At 41.5% G+C, this 23,849-nt stretch overlaps 2 protein-coding genes across 2 annotated transcripts in view; one reads left to right on the plus strand and one right to left on the minus strand.

Annotated features, from left to right (window-relative positions):
• Window positions 1–18,557, plus strand: part of KCTD19 (potassium channel tetramerization domain containing 19) — a 34,017-nt gene extending 15,460 nt beyond the window's left edge. The window contains exons 10-16 of the mRNA XM_088135445.1: window positions 4,092–4,175; window positions 4,727–4,832; window positions 8,367–8,985; window positions 16,460–16,651; window positions 17,314–17,468; window positions 17,691–17,792; window positions 18,422–18,557. Coding sequence (XP_087991571.1) covers window positions 4,092–4,175; window positions 4,727–4,832; window positions 8,367–8,985; window positions 16,460–16,651; window positions 17,314–17,468; window positions 17,691–17,792; window positions 18,422–18,535 — 1,372 coding nt within the window. The 3' untranslated portion in view covers window positions 18,536–18,557. The remainder of the gene's footprint in view (window positions 1–4,091; window positions 4,176–4,726; window positions 4,833–8,366; window positions 8,986–16,459; window positions 16,652–17,313; window positions 17,469–17,690; window positions 17,793–18,421) is intronic.
• Window positions 18,558–20,681: 2,124 nt separating this feature from the next.
• PLEKHG4 (pleckstrin homology and RhoGEF domain containing G4) overlaps window positions 20,682–23,849 on the minus strand; it is a 98,477-nt gene continuing 95,309 nt past the window's right edge. Inside the window, exons 22-24 of the mRNA XM_088135467.1 lie at window positions 23,152–23,226; window positions 22,215–22,393; window positions 20,682–21,942 (exon numbers count right to left, since the gene is read on the minus strand). Coding sequence (XP_087991593.1) covers window positions 21,937–21,942; window positions 22,215–22,393; window positions 23,152–23,226 — 260 coding nt within the window. The 3' untranslated portion in view covers window positions 20,682–21,936. The remainder of the gene's footprint in view (window positions 21,943–22,214; window positions 22,394–23,151; window positions 23,227–23,849) is intronic.

Consider the following 23,849-nt stretch of genomic DNA (forward strand, 5'->3'; position numbering starts at 1 on the left):
TGAGTTAGAATTTCAAAGCAGCTGCTTGAGCCTTGATCGTGTTAATCGAGGGAAAACATCACATCTAGATAACAATTTTTTTCATAATTTTTTTGCATGCAAAAGAGCCCATTTAGGGTATGACTTCAGCTTTCTGCTCAATACGGGTTCAGTCTCTGCTTAAACATATCCAATAGTTACCCAGTTGAACTGTTCTTCCTGTTAGGAAGTTTTTTTCCCTAACATTCCATTGAATTCTGTCTTTTATAGAATCAGAGTTGGAAAGTACCTCAGGGGCTGTCTAGTCCAATCTCCTACTCATTGTAGGATCTGCTAAATATTTGAAGATCTCAGGTAAAGGGGGACATGCCATCTCATGAGGTAGCCTATCTACTGGTTGACAGCTTTTAGTCAGGAAATTCCTCCTAATCTAACCTGAATCTATTCCCCTATAGTTGCAATCCGTTGGCTTTGATTGTGCCCATCAGGATGCCAGTGAACAAGTCTGCTCCCTCCTCTCTATGACAATCCATGTTTGAAGTCCACTTTCAGTCTTCTCCTCTGCCCAGTCACTTTAATAATTCCTCATAGGAGATCTTAACAAGCTTTGGAAAACACTATCCAATACTATGCCAAAATCAAGATATACTACTTCCACAGAATCCTTTAATTTCCAAATTGAGTATCTCTCACAAAAGGATCTGATTGGTATAATGTACCATATTCTGTCTGAGCACATATTAGTTTTTCAACACCTTGTTACTGCATTCTCTTTCAGATGATTGCAGGTATAATATGTTCTGGAATTTTAGATGGTACTGATGTCAGGTTAACCAAACTAAGTTAATATAGAGCTTCCTGCCCGCTTTCTTTCCAAGAGAAGGGAAACATTTTCCCATCCCAAGACTTCTGGCATCTCATTCATTTTGAAGGAATTCTAATGTACTATAAGGAGCTGTCTTTAAATACAGATAGTCCTCATTTAACAATGGTAATTGGGACTGGCAACTCCATCGCTAAGCAACAGGGTCATGAAGTGTGATGACATGTGACCATGCCAACTTACAATGGCAGTTGTAGCAGTTCCGGTCACCATTGTTAGGCAAATCCCATGCAGTTGCAGCATCCCGTGGTCACATGATCGCCATTTGCAACCTCCTGCTGGTCAGAAGCCAGCAGTGAAGGTTGCAAATGGCAATCACATGACCATGGGACGCTGTAATCATAATTGTGAGCCAATTGTCAAGCACTTGAATTGCAATCGTGAGCGTGTGTATGCTGCAATTATAAGGAACAGTCATAAGTCCCCTCATTCAGCACCCTCGTAACTTCCAACCATCACTGAATGAGGACTACACTGCAGACTTCTTTACTCTCTGGGGTATAATTCATCTAGCTTTGGGAGACCTGTTCATCTGTTCCAGGTTGCATGTCTGCCCTTATATTATTTGTTCTATTTCCCAGGTGGAACACACACACACCCTTGTGAAGAAAGGTCTTTTTCCTTCATCCTATTATCTTTTAATGCTGCACCATCATTCCCAGGCAGTTCTGTGCCCTTTGTATTTTTCTTTCCCTGAAAAAAGGGAATTTTGTTTTCAGCATCTGCTTGCAAGCTTCTTAATTGAGCTTGAATTCTGATTCCATCCTGATAGGTACCAGCTATTATATTGTCTGTAGAAGGGGGACAAGTGATGAAAACGTAATTACTTGCATGTGACATCACAGTACAAACATGAAGACACAGCTTGCATTGCGATATTGTGACCTGTATTTCATCATTTTGGATCATTGTGGTTAGGAATAGATCATTAGGCCAACTCTAGCATTACTCCTTGGTAATGATTATATCACTTTTACATCCCACCTCTTTGGAAAGCTCGATCAGTCAAACTGGCTTCTTTATGTGATTCCATTTTCCTTCTAATGGGTGGAGGAATAACCTGGCTGGATCACACCAAAGGGAAGGTCTATTTTAGGGATGTTTCATACACAGATCAGGCAATCCTGGGCAATCTGTGGATGGAATCATATTTGCTTTTTCTCTGTGTTCTGGCAGAGGGACACCAGGTGAAAGGAAGGGTATGCAGGAATAGAGGGGTACATTAGCTCCTTTAAGTGAGTTCTGGGAGGGAAGTTTGGCCGCAAAGAAAGGCATCAAGGTGATGGGCTTGAATTCAAGGCAGGAATAGCTAAGGGAGAGCCAGGGGAGGAAGGCGTGGAAAGCTTGGCAGGGGGGCTGGCCCACAGGCCATGCAGAGAAGGAGGTGAGAGAAGGACAAGATGTGCCTGAGCTGAAACCCAGATCCATCTAATTGGTCCAGGTTTTGCTTTGGCCAAGTTTCTCTGGACATGGAACAAAACACATTTTTTGCTTTGCACACACTCTACCTTTTGTTTTACAGAATAGTCAGATCAACCCAAGAAGCCCCCTGGCAGGCCCTCTTACAGAGTTGCTCTTCAGCAATTGGAACATAAGGCTTGTTGCCAAGTACACTTACCACCCATGACTGCTCTTGGATGTTTTCCAACCTTCCCTAGTTTAAAAGCTTCCTGTTTTCTTTAGAAACTACAGGCCCCTCAGAACCTTCCCTGTGATCAGTTGGATCCTGACCATCATCACCAGGAAGCCCCCTCTCTGTTGGAGAGCCCACCTGGCTTTCTCCCTTCCTCACAACTACTAAGAAACTGGATTCCAAATGTATTGAACCATTTCCTATACTTCCACAGATTGATACTGTAGCCTTTCGTAGGCAGCTTCCAGCCATATTGAAGATACATCCTTTTTGCCCTCTTTCTTTCCTGGTTTTGGAACTTCTTACTACCCTTGTACATCCAGTTGCAAATCCAATTTCAGATTAAACAGAACACGGATAGGACATAGATTGTTTTGCTTCAGCCGGCTTGTCTTAAACCTCCCTGTTCTGTTTTCCAGTGAGTTTTAGGCTGCCAGTCACAGGTCTCCCCAGTCATGAGGAGCGTAGCAGTCCATGTTCAGTACATCTTGACCAGGATACCAGAGACCTCGCTTTGCCTTTGGTTGGTGTCCAAAATGCCAGCACTCTTACTATTCCGGGCCGTCCTTATTTTGCCTCTGCTCTGTCAATGGTTGCCTCGGCTGTGAATTTGAGAAAGAGTCCGGTACAAATGGAGAGCACATGGGCACAGCCAATGTTTTGGAAAGCCCCCTGTGTGCTTGACCCAGTTATTGGGCCAGGGTCACTTGGTTCTGCCGCACATTAGAAGAGCCTTGTCACGGTCCAGAGCTTTTCCTCCCCAGCTCCTGTTCTCTGGAATTGATGTCCACCAGCTTTATGCTTGGAAGGGGATTACTTAAAGTTTAAAAAAAGCTGCTTTTTCATAAATTTTAGATGCCAGTTTGAATGTTTAGAAATCAATATGATTATTATGCGTCATGGACCTTTTAGCTTGAAAGCTTCTTATATTATGATGTTATAACTGATTTAATTTGTTATTGTCAGTTATTGTTTTGTTCTCTTCACCGTGTTTAGTTATCCTATTTTGAAAGGATAAGGTTACAGAAATCTTAGCAAATGGATTACTTTAACTTTAGAGCTCAATTTATCTTACAGTTCATTAAGTAGATTGTGGTTCACTTTCTTGTCGGTGGCCTCCCTGGAAACTAGGAAGCAGAATGTTCAACTGAGGCAATTGCAGGGGCTATTTTCCAACTGTTTCTTTAATCTTTTTCAGAATCTAAACAGATAATTGCACAATGTGCAGTTATGGACCCTGCTGGCTCCAGGACTGGAATAGTTTCCATGCCAGTTTAGTCAGTGAGCTGGGGAGTATAGGTTCAAATGGTGGTGTGGCCCCACTAACTTGTCCCTGGTCGGTCCCTGCCATGGCTTTGTCTGGACATCAGACAGTGTTTGTAGAGACACTCTTAAAGAATCTAGTACTGTTCCTGGATGAGAAGATGGAATTGCAACATGTTCTCCATAATGCTCAGCTATACCATTGCTCATGTCAATGGTATAATCATAATTATAGTATTTTTTTGCTTTTTTGTTTTTTTAACTTTAGCAAAAGTTAGTAGAGAATCTCAGTACAGTTGATTTGAAATGATTTTGTTTTTCCCCCCATGACAGGGAATGGTCACTTTTGTGCCAGGAAGTGGTAGAGTACCAGATCCCTTCTCTATTGGAGGCTCTTTATCAGTATGACATGTACAGGTATTTTTTTCTTCTTCTTGATTCTGTGCGCATCTCTCACTGATGCTCAGAAGAAATAAAATTGATTGTATTAGTAAGAAGCAGGAGGACTGGGTGAAGAGGAACAAAAAATGGAAAGAGAGGTACAGAAAACCAGCAGACAGCTGAGTGGCTGTCCAAGAGGAGAGAGAGGCCGGGCCTGTCTCTTGGTGCAGTAACTCCCTTCTGAATGCGAGCCCTGCTCTGCTTCCTTGTGTTCCAGGATGCTGTTCAGGAAGGCAGTTTTAAGCAGCTGGGGTGGGGGTGGGGGACATTTGAACAAGATGCAAAAGTTGGTTAGCTTGGGCTTTGGCCTAGAAATGATCATGACGGTTGATTGAAGGGACAGAGTAAGCTGCCCCTCAAAATCTTTTTCTCCTGCCCTTTAGGTAAAAGAAAAAAAAATCTTCACATAGTTTTCCCCTGTTCTTGACTTTAACTCTTAATAGGAGAAGATTAATCATGACTAATATTTCCATTATTGAGGCATAGAAAGTGTTTCTTAAAAATGATGTGAAATGTTTGTGTTCCAGATTATGGGTACAACAGCAGGAAGTTCAACATGTAGCTTATCCATTTAGAAATCTTGAGTCTCCAACATCAGAGAAGGAAGTTGGATCCAATGAAGTCCCTCAAGATGTAATGTTATTTTTTATTATTAATATTAATATTATCATCATCAGTAGTAGTAGTAGTAGCAGTACAAGGGAAGCAATGCCAGTTGTCTGTTAAATCCAAATTATGCAATTATGTAATTGATATAAATGGAATAATTTACAATAAAATATTTGTATTATAGTTTATTATTATGAGGAGAGAAAAAGAAAGAAGACATGAGAAAAAAGAGGCAAGAAATAAAACAAGCGTCATAGAATTACATTAAATTTTTCAATATTTATTATTATTATTCAATATATATTTAAGTAACTATAGATCATTGTTAAATATCAATGATCAGCACAAAATAAATCATAAAATAGGCTTGAATTACAATAATTTCTATCCAAGCAATTAATAATTATTAATAATAACAATTAATAATATAAATGTGACATACATATGTACATAAATAAATAAAAGATCTATCCTCATTTTACAGATCATTGAAGGGTGGAATATTCAGATTTTGACCCAAATTTTGATTTTGGTACAAGTTCATATAAAAAATTATAATCGAAAAATGGTTTCTAAATTTACTAGTATTCTGTGTCAGCTTTACTTTTGAAATACTAAGTTAGTATTATAATTATTATTATTATATTAATATTATAAAATTAGCCAATTTTTTCTGCAGAACTAGCCTTACAGCAATTACCCTGTACAAAGATTGTTTGGTGTACTTTATGGGAATGTAAAGTTTAGTAATATTTAATTAAAAATAGGTTGGAAAGAAAAGTCAACTTTTAGAATTTGTTTCATTCTATTATATATCAATTACCAACATTGTTGAGTTTTACAGCATTGCCACCAAATATGGAAAAATAATCCAACCTGGTGGTTGTATTTCTAACAATTTTAGAGAATGGAGTGTCCATTTTAGCAATCAATATAGGAGTGACATACCAGGGATAAAACCTCTTACACTGGTTTTCTCCAAGTACAATACTTGGTGTGAATTTCATATTCATCTTCTATTGCTTGCTGTTCACGTTCTAACAAGCTGCACATCCCACCATTACCAGTTAAGAGAACAGCCTCCTCACCAATTCCCATGACTAAGAGACTGAAAAAGTCTCTCCTTAGGAACCTAAGGAAAAACAACCCTGTTGATGGGATTTCTGTATCCTTGTCCTATATTATTTCAATACATTTTAGTAAAGGAACTCTGGTACCTCATTAGTGGCACAGTGATGACCAGCTAGGGCTTCTTTCCCTTCTGAGAGAGACAGACATAAAATATGATTTTTTAAATTTTATTTATTTATTTCATATTTATTTCAGTCATTGACCAATAAAAATACATACAATAAAACAGACAACAATATTACTTTCATCAATAACTATTAGCAACCATTTGCAGGCGAAGCTTACACATTATGTAGCAAAATTTTGCAACTTTTAAGGAAATAGATTTATCCTGTTTATTTAGCAAATAGTGCAAATAAAAATTATCAGAATGCCTGGGGAATTTAAATAAAAGAGGGATAATCAGCTGAAAGCGAATGTCCCTATAAAACTAACAATACAAGAGAACATGGACATAAAATATGAGTTAAAGTTTTCTCGCCATCACTGTTACGAGTTCACCCCTTTCTCCTCTTTGCCTGTTGTTTCTGACATACCCCCCAAAGGCTTTTTTGTTGTTGGGGGCAAATTTATTTTATTTTATTAAAGATTTTTTAAAAGGAAGATAAAAACTAATACAAACTAATATAAAGTAAGAAAAAGAAAGAAATCAGAGAAAGCTAAAAGTGCAAGAAAGGGGAAAAAAAGAAAAATGGAAAAGAATTTAAAAAGATACAAAGAACTATGGAGTCCTTGGGGTTCTCTGAGCTTGGTTCTTTTCTTGCAAACGTTTCATTACCCAGCCAGGTAACATCTTCAGTGCTAGAATGGGGTGGGGTTTGCTCTCTGTTTATATACTGTGGCATGCCCTGCCAGTGCTGGTGGGGGTGGGGGTTTGTTTTGTTTTTTCCATCTGGTAGTTCCTTGATTAGGGTATTGTTTACTGTTATCCATGCCACCCAACTTTCAGGTCATGTCCTTTAAACTCCAAAAGCCTTCTATTTCTCAGCAGCACCCACTCTTTCATCCAAACCAAACAACATGTGCTTTAGCCTTTGCTTTGGATGCAGCCCTTTTTCCGCCTCTTATACAAGCCTCGTTTTCTTTTTATAATTTTAGAAAGCTCTGGGTGAATCCATACTGACCACTTCAGATATCTCTCATTTTTCTTTTCAGTAGGAATTGTTTGTTGTTGTACCCTCAGTATCTCATTCCATGGAGTTTCCCATCCTAGCTCTACATTTTTCTGTTTCAGGATTTCAAGTAATAGAATCCGACCTATCTTATCAAAGTTCATCAAAATGCAGTCTTCAGAAATGCAGTATACCAGTCTGATTCTCCTTTACTCCTTGTCCCCTAGATATGAATTCAAGGATAACAAGGTCACTTTCTTCTAAGGAATCAGTCACCTTCACTTCTTTACCCCATTCCTCCTTATACAATGCAATAAAATGTTAAACTGTACTAAAACATATAAACCAGTGCCATTGTTAATGGAGCAATGCCATCATGTCATGCCTTTATACCAAGTTGGAAAAATGTTTTCTGCATGCGCCTGAATTTAAATCTTTTAGATATAGGGGAAAAGCTAAATGACTTACTAAATACTATGGCTTTCTTAGATCATCAGTTTTAAATTTTTGGTGGATTTCAGAATTCTTGGCCTGATTTATACTGTGTGCGTGCGTGCGTGCGTGTGTTTTCCATTTCCCATTTTTGAGCACTGCAGAAAAAAGTAACCTCATCCTACTTTAAACACAGGTCAAAACAACCATTTTTTTCCTAATCAGTTTCTAGTATAATATACAGCAAGACAGAGCAAGTTTCTACATTTACCATCAGCTTTAATAGTATTCATATATGGCCTTTCAATGCTGCTTTTCCTATTCTTACCTGAGCAACATTGCTGCTTTTAGCTGCATTTGGTTATTTTATCTTATAATATCTACAAGTTCTATAATATCTTCTTTTTCTGCTCTAGTGGTTTTATGGAATAGAATAAAATATTGTACCAGTGCAAGCCTATGGGGTACAACATCCTCAGTTTATAGGACTGCAAAATATCTCTGTCACCACCTACTCCTGTTTGTAGCTCATAGGTGTGTTTTTCTTACAGGCCTAGAAATGGATGGTTTACATTGGAAAAAATTGATTCTCTGATAGCAGATATTTTAAAATACACTCAGCAGAAATCATTTTTGGATTCACGTAAGGGAAGAAAGAATAATTTCACAATTTTTTCTTCGTGTTTTAGGAGGACCATCCAAACCTAATTTATTTTTATTTCCCATCCCCTGCCAGCAGTTACTTTGTTGGTACTAAGCTGATACTTGGATAGATGATCCAATTGAAAAAATATAGGTGCAGTTTGATAGTATAAATATATACTATTTATTAATTATTAAATTAATTATGTTTTAATGCAAAAATTTCTCTTCTTTTTTGAAGCATTTGCATATTGCTGTGGATTTAGATCAGTGTGCCAATAACTGGAATATAACTAGAGAACCACGATATATGGAAGAGAGTGATAGAGAGAATGCAAAATACACTAGCATTTCCCCAATTAAGGGAGCAAAGCGAAGAAATCCCTGGGAAATGTACAAGTCCTCCGATGATTGGGGAAACTCCTGCTTTTTCAGACAGCCAGGAAGCCCCCCAAAGAAAAGAGGAGCAAAAGGCAATTTAATGAAACAACCGGAAAGCAATGATCCTCCCATTCAGAAGCTCATTTCCCTTGTACGAGGATGGGATATGGATCACTGCAGATGCTGTGGAGCTTCCCAGGGACCAGGGTCTAGCGAGGAATCTAAAAGGAGAGCGTCCAGTAGGATGCCGCCTGCCAGTTGCTTTGGAATCTCCAGCCTTGAACTCCCGAGGAATGATGTGGTCATCCAAGCTGCACCAAGAGCACAAGGAAACCTGCCCAAAGCTGGACTTTGCAAGCAGAGCCCCATGCCTACCCAGGGTTGGCTTATACAGACTGATGAACCAAGCAGTTCTGAGGAGATGCACTCATTAGGGAAAAGTGCTGTCTTGAAGGAACAGAGTGACCAGAAAGAGAAAGGTGAGTGGGAAACTTTGACTAGCTGCTTGTAAATGAGTTAGCAAAGTAAATTCAAGTGATACAGGTTTTATCCGGAATAAGGGACTGTTCTTCATTGCTTATTTATCCCAGAAATCAGGGGTTCCTTAGAAGTTGTAGGTAGAACTTGGAAATGGGTATTTTCTGCCCGAACCTTCTATTTTTAATTGCATCCTGTACAGGAGGAAGCATTAGCGATCAACTTCTTGATCAGTTAGTCATGTTCCTTGGAGTAGTTAAAATTGCTCAGTAATACTACATCATGCTCTTTCAAACTTCAAAAAGAAATAAAAACATGAGAGAAAGACAGCAGAGTTAATCACCTATCAATATACTACAAGGGTCTGCTTCTTTTACACATATGCAACCAATTACTCTAAGAATGATGGTCCAGTTGCAGTTTTTCAAAGTAGAAAATATTAGTTTGAATGTTGGAGAAAATATTATCTTCCCACAAAAAAAATCTGTAATAACAGGGGTTGAGCACATTGGGTGAAAGGTGGGCAATATTAAGGAAATTTGCAGAACACTTTATTTTAAATTCTGGAATTGGGAGAAGTGGAGCACACACATCTCTCTCTACCTTGCTATAGCCTCCTCCCTACAAAAGTTTACATAGGTAAATATTAAATTAATATGACAATGCAAACAAAGGAGAGGAAACATAGAAGCAATGAAAGAGGGAATATTCTGATGAGATTTTGGAGGTCAAGAGGTTGAGCTGTTAACAGTGATTAAGAAGAGTGCTGAACACAGTGATTCATGATGTATTTGAGATACCTGCACTTAACAAAAGTCTCAAATGTAAGCAGGAAGAATTTTAAGCAATGTATATTTGTGATTAGGTGATGGTCAATCTGTTGAACTTCATCATAGAGACCCAACAAGTCTCTTAGGTGAGAAACTTAATCTCTTTAGTGGTGGGGGAAAGATCTAGTGATACCAAGATACATTGGAATAACAGTGGAAAAGCAGAGAGGGAAATGTAGTGGTAGAGGAAGAAGGAAGAAAATATAGAGGGAGGTTTGGCCTTTTCTTCTTAGTAACAGAATTAACAAAGAAAAGATATAGGAATATAAAATGTCCATAACAGATGTGAATCTTCCTCTTCCTTTCCTACCTTGATACAGCTGTTTAGTCACTCCTCTTCCACCACTTACCTTCTTGGGAGCTGCCTTTACCTGGTGTCCTCCCCCTTCCCCCTAGCAAGTGGGACCCCCCTCTGTATTCTTACTTGCACTCCACCACCACCAACACCACCCCGCATATCTTACCTTAAGAAAGGATAAAAGAACAGAGGAACAAAAAATGGTACCACCATGGGAATTTATTATAGATCACCTGGGCAGGCAGAAGATACAGATGAGGTCTTTCTACATCAGATGGCCAGTCTTTCAAATAAGCTTGCAACAGGAGATTTCAATTATCCTGACATCTGCTGGGAATCTAGCTCTATCAAGAGTCAAAGTCCCAAAAAGTATTGTCCTCTATCACTGACAACCTAATTTGTCAAAGAGTGGAAGAAATAACAAGGGAGTCTTATTATCCTGGACCTAACCCTTACCAACAGGGAGAAATTGAGAAAGTGAAAATGATAAGCAGAATGGGGGATATAGTCATGTTATCTTGGAATTTGTGATACCCAGAGGCAGAGGAACAGAGAAGAGCCAGACCTGCACACTGGACTCAGAAGAGCAGATTTTGAATGGCTATGGAAGGGAGATCATATATAATGGCTTGAAATCTTGAGGGTTGTGAAAATCTATGATGCAAGATGCTGAAGGACCAATTGCAAACAATTCCTACAATAAAAAAAAAAAGGGAGAAATCTAAAGAGGTCAGCGTGAGACAGAGCTCTCTAAAATGTTGAAGAGAAGGGACAAGGAAAAGAAAGAATAATAGAGGGGAGTCTCCCAGAAGACTGGAGGAGAACCCACATCATCCCTATCCTCAGAAAGAAGATGGAGGAGGACCTGGGAAACTATAGACCTACCAACTTTGATTTCTGTACTCGGCAAGATCTTCAAACAGTTTATTAACACCATGTTTGTGAGCACTCGGGTAGGCATATTACAATTAACAAGAGCCAGCATGGGTATCTTGCAAACAAATTGTGCCAGATTAACTTTATCTTCTTGATATACTAGCTTAGTAGATCAAGGCAGTGCCTGTAGACATAGTGTACCTGGACCTCCGCATAGCCTTTTGAGAGTGCACCAATATTTTCCTTCATCAGATATTAAAATAAGTACCAGGTGATACTACTGCTGGATGGACTCCCAATTGGCTGAATGAGTGCACCCAAAGAGCAGTCATTAATAGCTCCACTTCAGCTGGAAGAAAGTATCAGTGGAGTGCCAGACAGCTCTGCCTGTGGCCCTGTGAGGTGTAACATGATTTATTAAAAAAAGTATCACTCTACTCTGCCCTGGTCACAGCCCATTTACAATATTAATATGTAATTCTGGGCTCCACCATTCAAAAAGAGAGTGACAAATTGGAGAAAATTCAGAGGAGAACTATCAGGGATATGGAAATCAAGCTCTGTAAAGAATGGTCAAAGGGCCCAGAGAGTCAACCAGAACCAATGGCTTAAAACTACAAGAAAGATTCAGGCTAGACACCACAAGGAATTTCCTTACTCTACATGCTGTGTGGCAGTGGAACAGACTGCTACATGACATGGTAAGTTCTCCTGTGCTATTTGTCTGGCTGGTCATCTGTGAGAGGTGGATCCTGCATTGAGCAGGGGGCTGGATTAGATGGCCTTTATGGTCACTTCCAGCTTTATGATAATATGGACAGATACTGTAGAAGAACTCAGCTGGCCCCAATATAATAATCTTGATACACAAAAGTTACCAGTGACAATTAAACTATAAGCTAATACACAAAAGGAATATCAGGGAACTAACAGATTCTCTGTTTCGGATGTAACTTCTGTCTTAGAGATACAGAGCGAATGCACATGACCTCCTGGCCCTGACACAAGGACAGCCCTTGCACGTGTCCTCTCACAGCTGATCTAGCCAAAGGATGGTGCAAGGTGCTGCACTCCCAAAGTGGCTTTCTCTAATATCCCACTTCAAGATACCGCACGCAGGCAATGGAAGGTGTCTTGATGTGCACCAGGGAGGTGGACTGAAGTCGTGTGTTCTGTCATGGCCATCAGGCAGCTCCAGCTGGTTTTTTGGGTTCCCTGTAGGACTGCCCCCTTCAGTCCAGATCTCTTCACCTGCCGTCTGTCCTCTCTTGGCTGCAATGGGGACTGGATTTCTGGGACACGCAGCCCCTTTTTCCCTTGTAAACAGTAAGCTGCCATCCAGTCAATGTGCAGAGTATGTGCTCTAACATTGATCCCCCCTAGTTTCACACCTGCAACTGAAAAGCACAATTCTTTGGGTTGCTGTGTATGTCTTTTTAGGGTATTTTTGTTTCACTGTGAGGTCAGCCTGTAAACCTAGTAAACAGTAGAGCAAGCAGCCAAGAAATACATGAAGCTCAAATTCTTTGCTGCCATATTGTGAATGAATAATGATCAAATTGTAAAATAAATATAAGAAGGAAGAGTGAGTGCGTTGAGAGGAAGGTAAAGACCAAGGAATTAATGGTTGGATGGGGTTGATGAGGGGCTCTGAAAGATGGGTAAGAAGTTTAAAGAACAAAAGGCCCTGTATGAAGCAGCATGTAGACTTGGTAGATGTAAGGAAGGTTAGAGTAGTATAGAGAGGTACAATGCATGTAATCTACAATTTACAGGATGTTGTTTATTCTCTAATCTCACGGCTCATGGCTTCTTACAGTTTTTCTGTGCTTTGCAAAACAATCTTATTCCAAAAGGGAATAGCATGATGGATATTTATGTAAACAGCCATATGGGTACTCCTTCATTTAATTCCCACATGGCTTTTGACTGCATCATAATGAAGCCCTCTGGAGGAAAAAGGACTTTTGTTTTCTGTTAATAAACTTTCCCCCAAAGAGAATTTGAGTTCATAGGAAGAAGCCTATACTGTTACCAGCTATTTCATTACAAAGCCTCTTCAGGGGCTGGGGGTGGGGGTCTTGCTTAATTTCACCTTTGTTACTCTGAGAAGGTGATAATTAATTCCTTTGTGGGTTTCTACTAATCTTGTCTTCAGCTGCAGAAGATGTTTCTTTATCAACAAGTGTGCCCCATATTTGTACACACACAAACACATATCCTGTATATAAGGAATCAGGAAGGCTCATTACCAGCTGGGAGAAATCAGCTGTGGAGAGTTCCCACTTGTGCCTGTATTGATTTTATTTCTCTTGCCCCAGCCATTCTGTCTTGGTGGGGCATTTGTCAGAAACAGCTTGTGCCATGTTGATTGGACTGAAGTGGGTGGCATGTCAAATGGATGAAAATCTGGCTTGGAAACCCTGTCTGAAAGAGTGCTCTGCTCCCAGCAGTTCCTCATTAAATTGAAGAGACCAAGTGAGACACCATAAGGATCACTCCTGGGTACCTTGCAATAGTTTCATTAGTTGTGTTTTATGAAGGCTTGGAGGGAACACTGTCTAGATTCACAAACATTACCAAATTGGGCTCAGCGTCAGACTTGGCTCCACTGAGGTAAGCTCCCAAGAAATCCAAGAACATACTGACTGAAGGAAGTTGAGAAGCCATAACCCAAGCATCTCCACAACAGCTGTGTTCAAGAAATGGCCTTTAGATGGCAGCAGTCTTGCCTATCCTGCTTCCTCCTGCCCCATAGGACAGACTGCCCGGCCCTTCCCTTTAAGCAGGTTGGCTGCTTTCCATCTGTCTTTGGTTTGGGGAATCTTTTCGCTGACTGATACGAGCTTCCACAAGGAGTGGGGCCATCAAAGAAGGGAAGGTGGCAATCATGGCAGTGCCTTTAGCTCTGCAACCTTGCCCGCTTGTACATTGTCATGGCCACCATGTTGCCTTTTTTGTCCCCCACTCTTGGCAGCTGCTGCTGCTGTGTGAGAAATAATTCTCCCACTAGAAGACAGAAATAGAATTCAAAACAATCTAGCTGTCAGATTCAGCCGACATGCAACGGCAGCTCAGCTTCGCCTAGTCAATTTCAGAGCAGAGAAAAAGGGGAAGTGAAACCACGAGCTGATTGCTGACAGGTGGCGGCGCTTAACTCAAAACCGCAAGCGGATACTTTGTATCAGCGCGGCTCCCCTCGAGCACTGGAGACAAAGGAACGCGCAGAGGCTCAGAAGCGAAGCAATCAACAACAACCCATAGACGGCAATCAGAAAGACAAAAGCACCGACTGAATCTGCCATTTGGGCGAGGGGGGATTACTGCGGGCAATCTGTAACTAAGCAACGGGTAAAGCGCGGGAACGGGGAAGCTATAAAATGCCATGTAAGCTATGCCAAGCCAACCCTGGCTTCGTCTGTACTTACTTACGTTACGCTTATGTAAACTTCTTTGCTGAACACACGTGTCACGAGAGTTTCTCTGAGACGAACGGGGTAAACCTTACACTAGCTAAGTTAAGAGAAATGAGCTACAAGTAAAACAATGAAATTTAATAGAAACAAGTGCAAAGTTCTTCACTTAGGAAACAAAAATCAAATACGCAGGTACAGGTGGAAGGTATGATCTGATTTAGTAATAGTAGCTGTGAAAAAGATCTTGGAATAGTAGTTGATCGCCAGCTGAGCAAGAGCTGGTAGTGTGATATGGCTTCCAAAAAGGCAAATGGACTTTAATCTAGAATTTCCAAATTACAGGAATTAATTGTTCCACTTTGTTCTGCTCTGGTCAGACCCCCACCTCAAATATTGTGTCCAGTTCTGGGCACCACACTTTTAAGAAGGTTTGAGGAACATGTTCAGAGACGGGCAGTGAGGATGATTGAGACGGAAGGAGCTGGGTATGTTTAAGTCTCAGAAAATATTACTGAAGGGAGAGTCCTCATGTAGTCCTCATGTTCCTGAAAGGATGCAGGAGAAGATGAAAACCCATTTCCATCAATTCTAAAATGCAGGACAAAATAATGGATTTGAGTTACAGGAAGGCAATTTCCAAGTGAAAGTGAGAAAGAGCTTCCTAATGCAAGAACAATTTGACAGTGGAACCAAGGACATAGAGAAATGATGGGCTCCCCTTCATTGGATACCTTCAAACAAAGGCTTGAGAACCATTTGTTAGGAATGCTTCTATTTGGGGTCCTGAAATAATTCTATGAGTTTTGTCTGCAAGACAAGTGAGGAATTTCCTGGAAGGATCATGCTTGGCAGAGTTTGTGTCCCAGCAGATGTCAGACTATTTAAAACTGCATCATTAAGACTTTTTCAAGAATCTACATTTGCCTGTTATAATCCACATCTCCTTAGTTGGGTGGGTGATACCAGATCCTAATGTTGGTGCTGCTTTTATTTGTTCTTCCTCTTAAGTCAGATTCTATCGCATTGCCAAGTTTATTCACTTGGATTTCCAAGGAAGAACGTACATTTTCAATATGCAATGCATCTGTCTGGACACCACTAAATGGTGTCCTTCAATTACTATCTATCAGTCATGGGTAACATTCCAGCTTGTCTGCATTATACCCATTAAATCATATTTACCACAGGGTTCAAGCTCTTTTTGTTTTTTTTTTTCTCATACTGAACATAAGTGTATACCATAACTTAATATAAAACCAGTGTTCTGTCTGGTTTTTCATTCAGCATGTTAAGAGGATTCATTTCAGCTTTCTATGGTGAGATTGTGACTTCAGGATTTTTGTTCCCATCATCATGTCTGCTTCTCTTCCCCTAAATGTTCAGAACTTGTTTTATCTACAAGAGTCTGAAATTGTTCCAGTGGTGCAGATTATCTTCTATGTCTCATATTTCTGGTTCCTGTTATTGGAGAGTCACTGCCATTGTCAATTTCTCTTCCTTTGAATAGAAAAATCCAGGGCCCTTTTTCAGTTTCTGAAGTGTGTCCATTTGCTGCTTTGCTCCTCCCAATTCAACTGAACATCTTGCACTGGCTGCAAATGTATCCCAGATTGCTTTCAGGCAAAAAGACCAGCATTATATGTTAAAACTGCAGACTTTGGTCCAAGGAACTTCACTTTTCCTTCTTAGCACACTACTAGTAAAAGGCTTTTATTGTTTTCTTGCTTGTGGCTTCTGTAAACAAATTAGGCTTTGTAAAATATTTTTTAAAATTATAATATCAATGTTGCTTTCTTGTACATTTCTGTAAGTGTAAGCCCCCATGGGGCCAACCTGTGAAATAGTTTAGGGATTGTTAACTGATAAGCTGTTCAAAAACTGGCTTGGAGACTTGCTGGAAAAGCAGCGTTAAATAGGGGAGACCTGATATGGTCATCTGAATCCTACTGGGGGCCCCCATATATGCATGCAAAATACTGTGGCTGAGATTTTGTACTGTAGTGATAGATGTATTGCCTTGCTCAAATCATGCATTGGATTTTTTTATTTCATTCAGCAGGGACAACCCTTGAAGAAACTGCTACTTGTAGTGAAGCCCTTGATGCAAGGGGCTTGATTCTTAAGGTTGAGCACCCTCCAATTGTGCCAGGCGATGGTTCTTGCGTTTTTCATGAAGGCAGCATTCTCTACAGCACATGTGTTGAAGACATTACTCTAGCCTGTGCCCTGGCACCACCAGTGGACAAAGGTATGCCCTTTATTGCAACTCTGTATGTGTGCATTTTGGAATGGAAGGAAATAAACTTCCTAGGGCAGGCTGTACACACTTAACATCTAAAAAGCAATCCTGAAATCTCATTTCCTACCCTCCGCATCAAGACACTGACTCTAAAATAACTCATGCAACTATGCATTGGATTTGCTGATTATTATGCTGTTGAGTATATTTTGAGAAAGGTAAAATGATGAAGAGGATGGTAGGACACATTTCCCTGGAATCATTCCAAGAATGATTCCAGACATTCAGTCTTGTCCTAATGATCTCCTGGGTTGTTGTCCCACCTCAGCCTTTCCCCCCTAGTTTATCAGCAGCAATACTTTCTCTCAGGGAAAGGTAAACTGGTAATACAATACAAAACTGGTAATTTTGATACATGTGCCCCTAACCCTTGCATTTGACATGTTGGCTAGAATAGCAGCTCGCCTGTCCCTGGATTACCCATCTCCTTAGAGTGATTTTTCTGTCTGAGCAAAGTATAAGGAAGCACCCTGCCTCTGCTCCAGGGAAAGTAAGAAGGATGTCTTATGCTTTGTTCCCAGCTCAAAATACCTGAAAGGGATGAAGAAGACAGAGCTTGGAGCTGGATAGAATGTCAGGTGACAAGGGTCATTATTTCTTTCCTCTCGTAGATATTGTTTTTCTGAGCTTTCCATTGACACAAGAAGAAATTTTTTATGCCCAGAAGTGCCACTGTTTCCTCACTGATGTCATCTTGGATTCCATAAGACAGAAGGATCCTAAAGAAACAACTGCCAAAGTAGAGCTTCTGGTCCAGAGGCTATGGGTAAGAAGGCATCTACTGCTCTTGAGCTGAGGTACGCTTTTGCTAGATTGGGTAGCAAGCTTTAGTCCTCTTCTTCTTGGCCCAAAGGCCAAGACCTTCATAGTGGATTTCTGGCATTTGAACCACCCCTTTCAAAAGTACTCTCTCAACCCAGTTCAGCATGGCAAGGCAGTGATGGGCCAGGTTCTGGTTCTGGAGTTTGAATCCCCTCATTTCTTACAGTGCCTGCAGATCACAGCAAAGGAGTTTGTGGCTGACTTACTGAATTCAGCACCTTTTAAAGCAGATAGCCATTCTTACGAGAAGTTACTGAAGTGGGTTGAAGTAAGTCTGAATGATAGATGTGCTTCCATCCATGAGGGGAAGGGTTTACCTCTTTTGTGGCCTTCTGCTTGCAGGGGCAGCTAAATACACATTTTACTCTCACTTGCAATGCAGGTCTCTTTTCATTGTGAGACTCACTTCCCTCCTTTCCTGTCATCCCCTCTCCTTCGTCTTCTCACGAAAAACACAAGAACAGCAAAGTGAAAGCAATCTGGTCACTTGTGACGGGAGCTACTCCCAGGCATGTGTGATGGATCTGATATCCAGATTCTCAGTTTAGTCATGCCCAGTCTAGGACATTTGGCTCTAGACAGTGGTTCACGCAAGACAGCCCTAAAGCACCCCCCAGCCCATTTGCAGCCCAAAGTTCACCAAGATTTGGCAGTAAAATTGCTGAGTTTTGGTGGTAAACCTTTCGCTCAGATGAGCATGGGAGCTTCTGGGAAGCAAACCACTCCCACTGTGATTCTTGAACCCCTCAACCTGAAAACAGTATGAAACAGGGGCCAACAGTTTTGTGTCTCCAGAAGGCCATCTGTTGCCAAGGTGGGAGGCTGAGATGTGGCCTTTGGCCCAGCAGAAGTTGCTACCCAGCCAGTTGCTAGTGAGCGTCTCTGTTTCCCTTTCAGTTCACCCTGCCTTTTGCCTGGAAATACAGCTGCTGCATTGACTTGCTTATTAAAAAAGGATACTTTAAATCACTCTCACATTTTGTTATTCGGAAATATTTACAGAACCCTTAATAAAACTCAAGTCTTGGGCTCTGCAGTTGTTAGTTTTTTTTTCATTTTGAAATTAAACTTATATAATTAAAATGCATGCATACGTAAAATACATGACTGAGAGCACTAACAATGAGTAACAGGAGACTGGAGGATCATTGCTCTGGCTGTTTCTAGCTACTAGAGATTTCAGGATCCCTTTTGAAGCTGGATCAGATCAATTGATTCAGTGGTGCCAGTGTCAGATTGGAGATGGGGTGTTAAAGTACACTTTCTGGGTGAGAGCCAGACAGTGCCAAAGGTGTCTCCTTTCACCCCACGGTGAGAGAATGGGGATGAGGGGGATCAATCAGCTAATGCTTCCTGGGATGCTGGTTCCTACAAAAAGTTTGCCTCTTCTTCTAAGCCAGGGGCTCAAGTTCTGAGCCAGGTGGCTACATTGTTGGGTGCCTTGGACTCCTACTGCTGCTCATAAATGTCAGGTCTGTGGTTCATGGGGTAGTGTAGAGTGTAGAGGCCTGGCATGGGTTATCAAGACCTGGTTGAATAGTGGCAGGGATGTATCCCTGTAAGAAACCAACTTACCTGCCATTCAGGTCCTTCAGCAGCAGCAAGCCAAAGCCTGGAGGGAGGGGTGGCCATGATTGTACATGACATTTCTGTGGTGACAGGAACCACTGCCCCAAAAGTGGCAGAATGCAAGTGGTATGCATGGAAGTGGTCCATAGAGACAAGCGTGAGCTGCTGCTGGTGCACTGTCTTGTTGCCCTGCAGTTGTCCTCCATAAGCTCCTGGATATCCTCGTTACACTTTTAGTCTTACTTCAGTCTCCATGCTCTGGACAGGAGTCTGATGCGAGTTCACGGCCTCCATTGTGACCATGGGCTTGTTGCAAATAATCATGGCCCCAACACATGGGAGGGGAGGTGTTTGATATGGATTTCTTTTGCAGCATGTGAGACACGATCTGAAAATTGAGCAAGTTGACATCTTTGCTGTGGTCAGATCACTTCCTAGTTAAACTATGCATCACTGTTTCCCTGGATTTCCACAAGGGCAGTCGACCCACTAAGATGGTCACTAATGGATCCAGAAGGCTTCAAGGGGGCAGTTGGGAATTTTCCTGACAATTTGGCGGGCAGTTCCATCTTGTGCCAGGGTGAGCTCTAGAACCTGGGAGCTATGAGTGCTGGATTTGATTGTTCCTGCAGTCTCTTTCCAGTCATAAAGTCAAGAGTTGGAACTGTCCACAGAGCTCATCTTGTCCCAAACCCTACCATCTCTGACAGATGGCCACCCAGCCTCCATCTGGGTGGCATCTAAACTCACCAAGTGACAGCATCAGCCTCCTTTCAGGTAATTTTAATCAATTGGTTCTGATCCTGTTCTCTGGGGCAAAGAGAGTAGGTCCATTCCCTTTTCTATGTGACAACTTCTATCGTCTCTAATTGTGCCAAGATAATTTGCTGTTCCTTATAGAGCTTGATTTCCATATGCTTGATAGCTCTTCTCTGAATTTTCTCCAATTTGTTACTCTCCTTTTTGAAAGGTGGGCCCCAGAACTACATACAGTAGAATCTCGCTTATCTGACATAAATGGGCCGGCAGAACGTCGGATAAGCGAAAATGTCGGATAACACACAGTAACGATTGAGTGCAGTAAAAAAAACAACCCCCCTCCGATCTGCTGCACCTGTTGCAATCGATTTTTGCGTTGCCGCGCCGCACCGTCAGGAGCAACAAGAAAGAGTACACTCACGCTCGCAAATAAGCGGCACACTTTTCTCGTCGCCGATTTATGTGTGTTGTGTTTTTTTTAGGGGTGTCGGATAAGACGGAATGTTGGATAAGTGAAGGTCGGTTAAACGAGACTCTACTGTATTAATATTGTAAATGGGCTGTGACCAGGGCAGAGTAAAGTGGTACATTTTTTCATCATCACCCCTTACCTTTTATCACTTCTAACAGACTGACACCTGCTTTGACTTTCTAACATATCAAAGGTCATTTTTTTAATAATACATTTTTTTAATTTGCTTTTGCTCGCAAGCTTCAACTCTGGATGTCATTTGTCAAGATTAATAAAATGATGACTATAATGATCTTAGCAATAAGCATGCAGCCAAACAATAATTGGAAGAAACAACTTTTATTAAGACTTAAAAATAACATTGGTTCCAAGCATATATTAGGACTTTATTTCCAGCAGTAACAATAATTAAAAAATAACCAAAACTGAGGAGTTCCAGAAATATTTGTGAGATGCTGTGTTCCTGCAAAATTTAGTCTCAGCTTTCTTCAGTTTCTTAGTAACCAACTCCCTATAAAAGCCAGCAATAGATTAAGAAGAAAATACTCAGATGTTCCTAAATTAATCCTGTATAGAGGTTCTCCATACTATATTGCACCAAATAGCTGTAATACCCAGTCTATAGAAAGTGAAAATGTCAATTCTTAAATAAACTTATTAAAATAAAAGCTGTATTCACAGCATGTTGAATGGAACAAAAATGTGGTTAACAAGAAAGAAAGGAAGTGCACGGGAAATGTAAAGCTAGAGATGGGCTACAGCAGAGATCTGTAGCTGCCTCCTAGAGTTCTGTCTGCTCACCAAACAAAACAACTCTGTCTAAAAATGTTCACATTAACTGAACTCTCAAAATCAGCCAGACTAGCAGAAAGGTCCAAGAATCAGAGGTGCCTTTACTGACTCGCATCAACTAGAGGATCACAGAAACCCCCCAAAGCTGTCAGCTCCAGACTCAAAGAAATAGATGCAAGAGCTGAGAGGTTGCTCCAGGCAGGAAATGAACCTTTCCTCATGAGAATGACAGACACCTTGTTCTGCCAATCAGAAATACAAGCTGCTTTTTTCCCTGACAGCAAGATAAGTGACCAGGAAGACTTGGTACTTAGCGTTCTGTGGAATCACCTACTGAAATAATTAGTAAGAACAAAACAAGCAAGAAAGCTAGATTACGAGGTTCAACATACAAAAATGGTTGTCTATGTCTAGGTTTTCTTTTGTTTCCTTCTGCATGTCTACAATTACTAAAAACAAACAGTGTATGAAACTAAATTGGTCAGCTGTGGAAACAAAGCAAGGCAGCGAGCCCTTGGACCCTTCTCTTGCTTGCACAGGCACAGAGCTCTTCTCCACACTACCGACCTCCCCCCCAGTCCAGTGACCCCTTGGTTCCTGCTCTGGCAACCCCATTAACCCCACTTTCTCTGCTGCTGCTGCTCCCCTGTACTAGCCGAGACGATCAGAAGAGGTGGGCTTGACCCTCTTCCCTTCAGTAGAGCTCATCAAAAGGATAAGGTGCCATCATCGCATCCAAGGGTCAGAATGATGACAGGCCTGCCCAGCCATCAGGGAGGTTCCTTCTTTTCTGGCTTTTTGGGAACATCAGAGTCTGCGTTCAAACCTGCAACACAGGATCATCCTCCATCAGGATATCTGGGAGATGTCCATACAGACCTGCTGGGCTGGAACAGAACGGTACCCTGCCCCCAATCTGTTGCTTGCATCGCCCAGCAGACCACCAGTTCTGTAGCAGATGGAAGCACACTGCAGCACACCAGAAGCCTGCAAATTGTATGCATGAGGGCAATTTTCCCCCTAACCTGCCCAACAGCTAGGAGTTGAGCTGGCATGGCTCCTGCAGGCCCACTGGCCCACGGAGTCCCATTTGCTTACCGCTGAAATATACTGGTTCTTGGGGAAACAGACTTTCTCCCCATCCGAGGAGGTTAACGAAAAGTCTGCTGCAGTGGTGAGCGGGGATCTCCAATTTTCACAAAAGTTGGAAACGCAGCCATCAGAGCTACTGGAGCCACTCTCAGGCATGCCCTGAGAGGACTCGGAGCTCTCAGTTGCTAAAGGGAAAGAAGAAAAGCAAGGTATATTGACAACACACACAACCCTGGTCCTAAGTGCTGGAAGAAGGGTGGAATAACTTCTCCCAACCTATTTCTTCTATGCCATTCATGATTTTATACATGCCCCTCCTCAGCCACCTTTTTCTCTAAGCAAATGATTCCCAAAATTCTATCCTTTTCTTGCATGGAGGGGCCCAGTCCCCTGAAGTTTTTGATTTTCCTCTTCTGCACTTTATCCATTTTTATTTAAACTGAATGGCATTGACCATTTGGTTGACCTCTGCAGCTCCTCACAATCATCCTTGGTTTTTACCACTCGAAATAAGTTACTGTCATCTCAAACTTGGCCAATGCACTGCTTTCCCTCAAGATAATTTATCCACAAGCCAGAAAGCACAAGCTATCCCCTGCTCATTGGAGGAATCCACTTTCCACTTTCCTTCACTGACAAAATTCCTGCATTTTGCTTTCTGTTTTTTTTTTAAACAATTAGCAAAGTATAAAAGAAAGGTCTTCTTATCCCATGATTGCTAAATTCACACAGCCTTTGATCAGTGAGTTTTGTCAAAGGCTTTTATACAATACCAACAGAGTCACTTCCATCTATGTACCTCCTGACACAACTCTACCCTTGTGAAAGCAGTGCTGGTTTTCCTTTAGTAAGGCGTGTTCATCTAAGTGCTTAGTTAAGCTAGGGTCAGTGCCCCTCCAGTGTGTTAGGGTGGGGAGGTGGAGAACAGAATTAGCGCTCATACTGGGAACTGAGAGCTGCAGACGAAGGCTGTCCTGAACAGTCACACTGCTGGCACCTTGCAGGCACTCCACATTTGCTGGAAAGGTAATTCGTGTGTCACAAAGAGCCAAATGGTTGTCTTGCTACAAGTCAAAAAAATGCCTGAGTATCAGGAAACCAACTCAGCTCTGGTATCAGCTCTTTTTGTGCCTTCTAAGCACTGCCAGAGGGCTCCGGTAACCTTCGTGTCCCAGCCCTGTGCTTTGCAATTTTACTTGGATTCTGCTCTGGCTGCATGATGCTACCTTTCAGGATATACCTGAAGGGCCAAAGTGGCCTTCCTTGGAGGAAGCAGCTTACCTGGAAGTTCAGTGCTTGAAGTGCTTTGGCTCAGGCCAAAGTCTCCGTCTCATCAGAAGCACTGCTTAGGTTTACTGCATACTGATTAGGCTAAATGAGGTCAGGTAGTTCAGCATGTTGCCAGAACCAGGCCATCACATGAAACTAGAATCTGGGTGCAGAATGTCACAGGAACATTTATCAACCCAGGTTTAGGTTTTAGCACAAGATGTGCATCCAGCTACGGAGTCACCCAGGATCTCTTTCCTGTTTTTCGGGAAGCAGCTGCTCAGAAGGTGCTCAGGGAGATTGTGGCTTCCAAGGTAGAGGTTGGGAACTGAACTGGTTTGTGCTCTAGTGCCTTGAGTGACCCTGCCCTTG

Source organism: Python bivittatus, unplaced genomic scaffold, assembly GCF_059951505.1.
Source record: "Python bivittatus isolate LINGU-HERP-01145 unplaced genomic scaffold, Pbiv_v1 ctg000170_np1212, whole genome shotgun sequence".
NCBI classification, from domain to species: Eukaryota; Metazoa; Chordata; class Lepidosauria; order Squamata; family Pythonidae; genus Python; species Python bivittatus.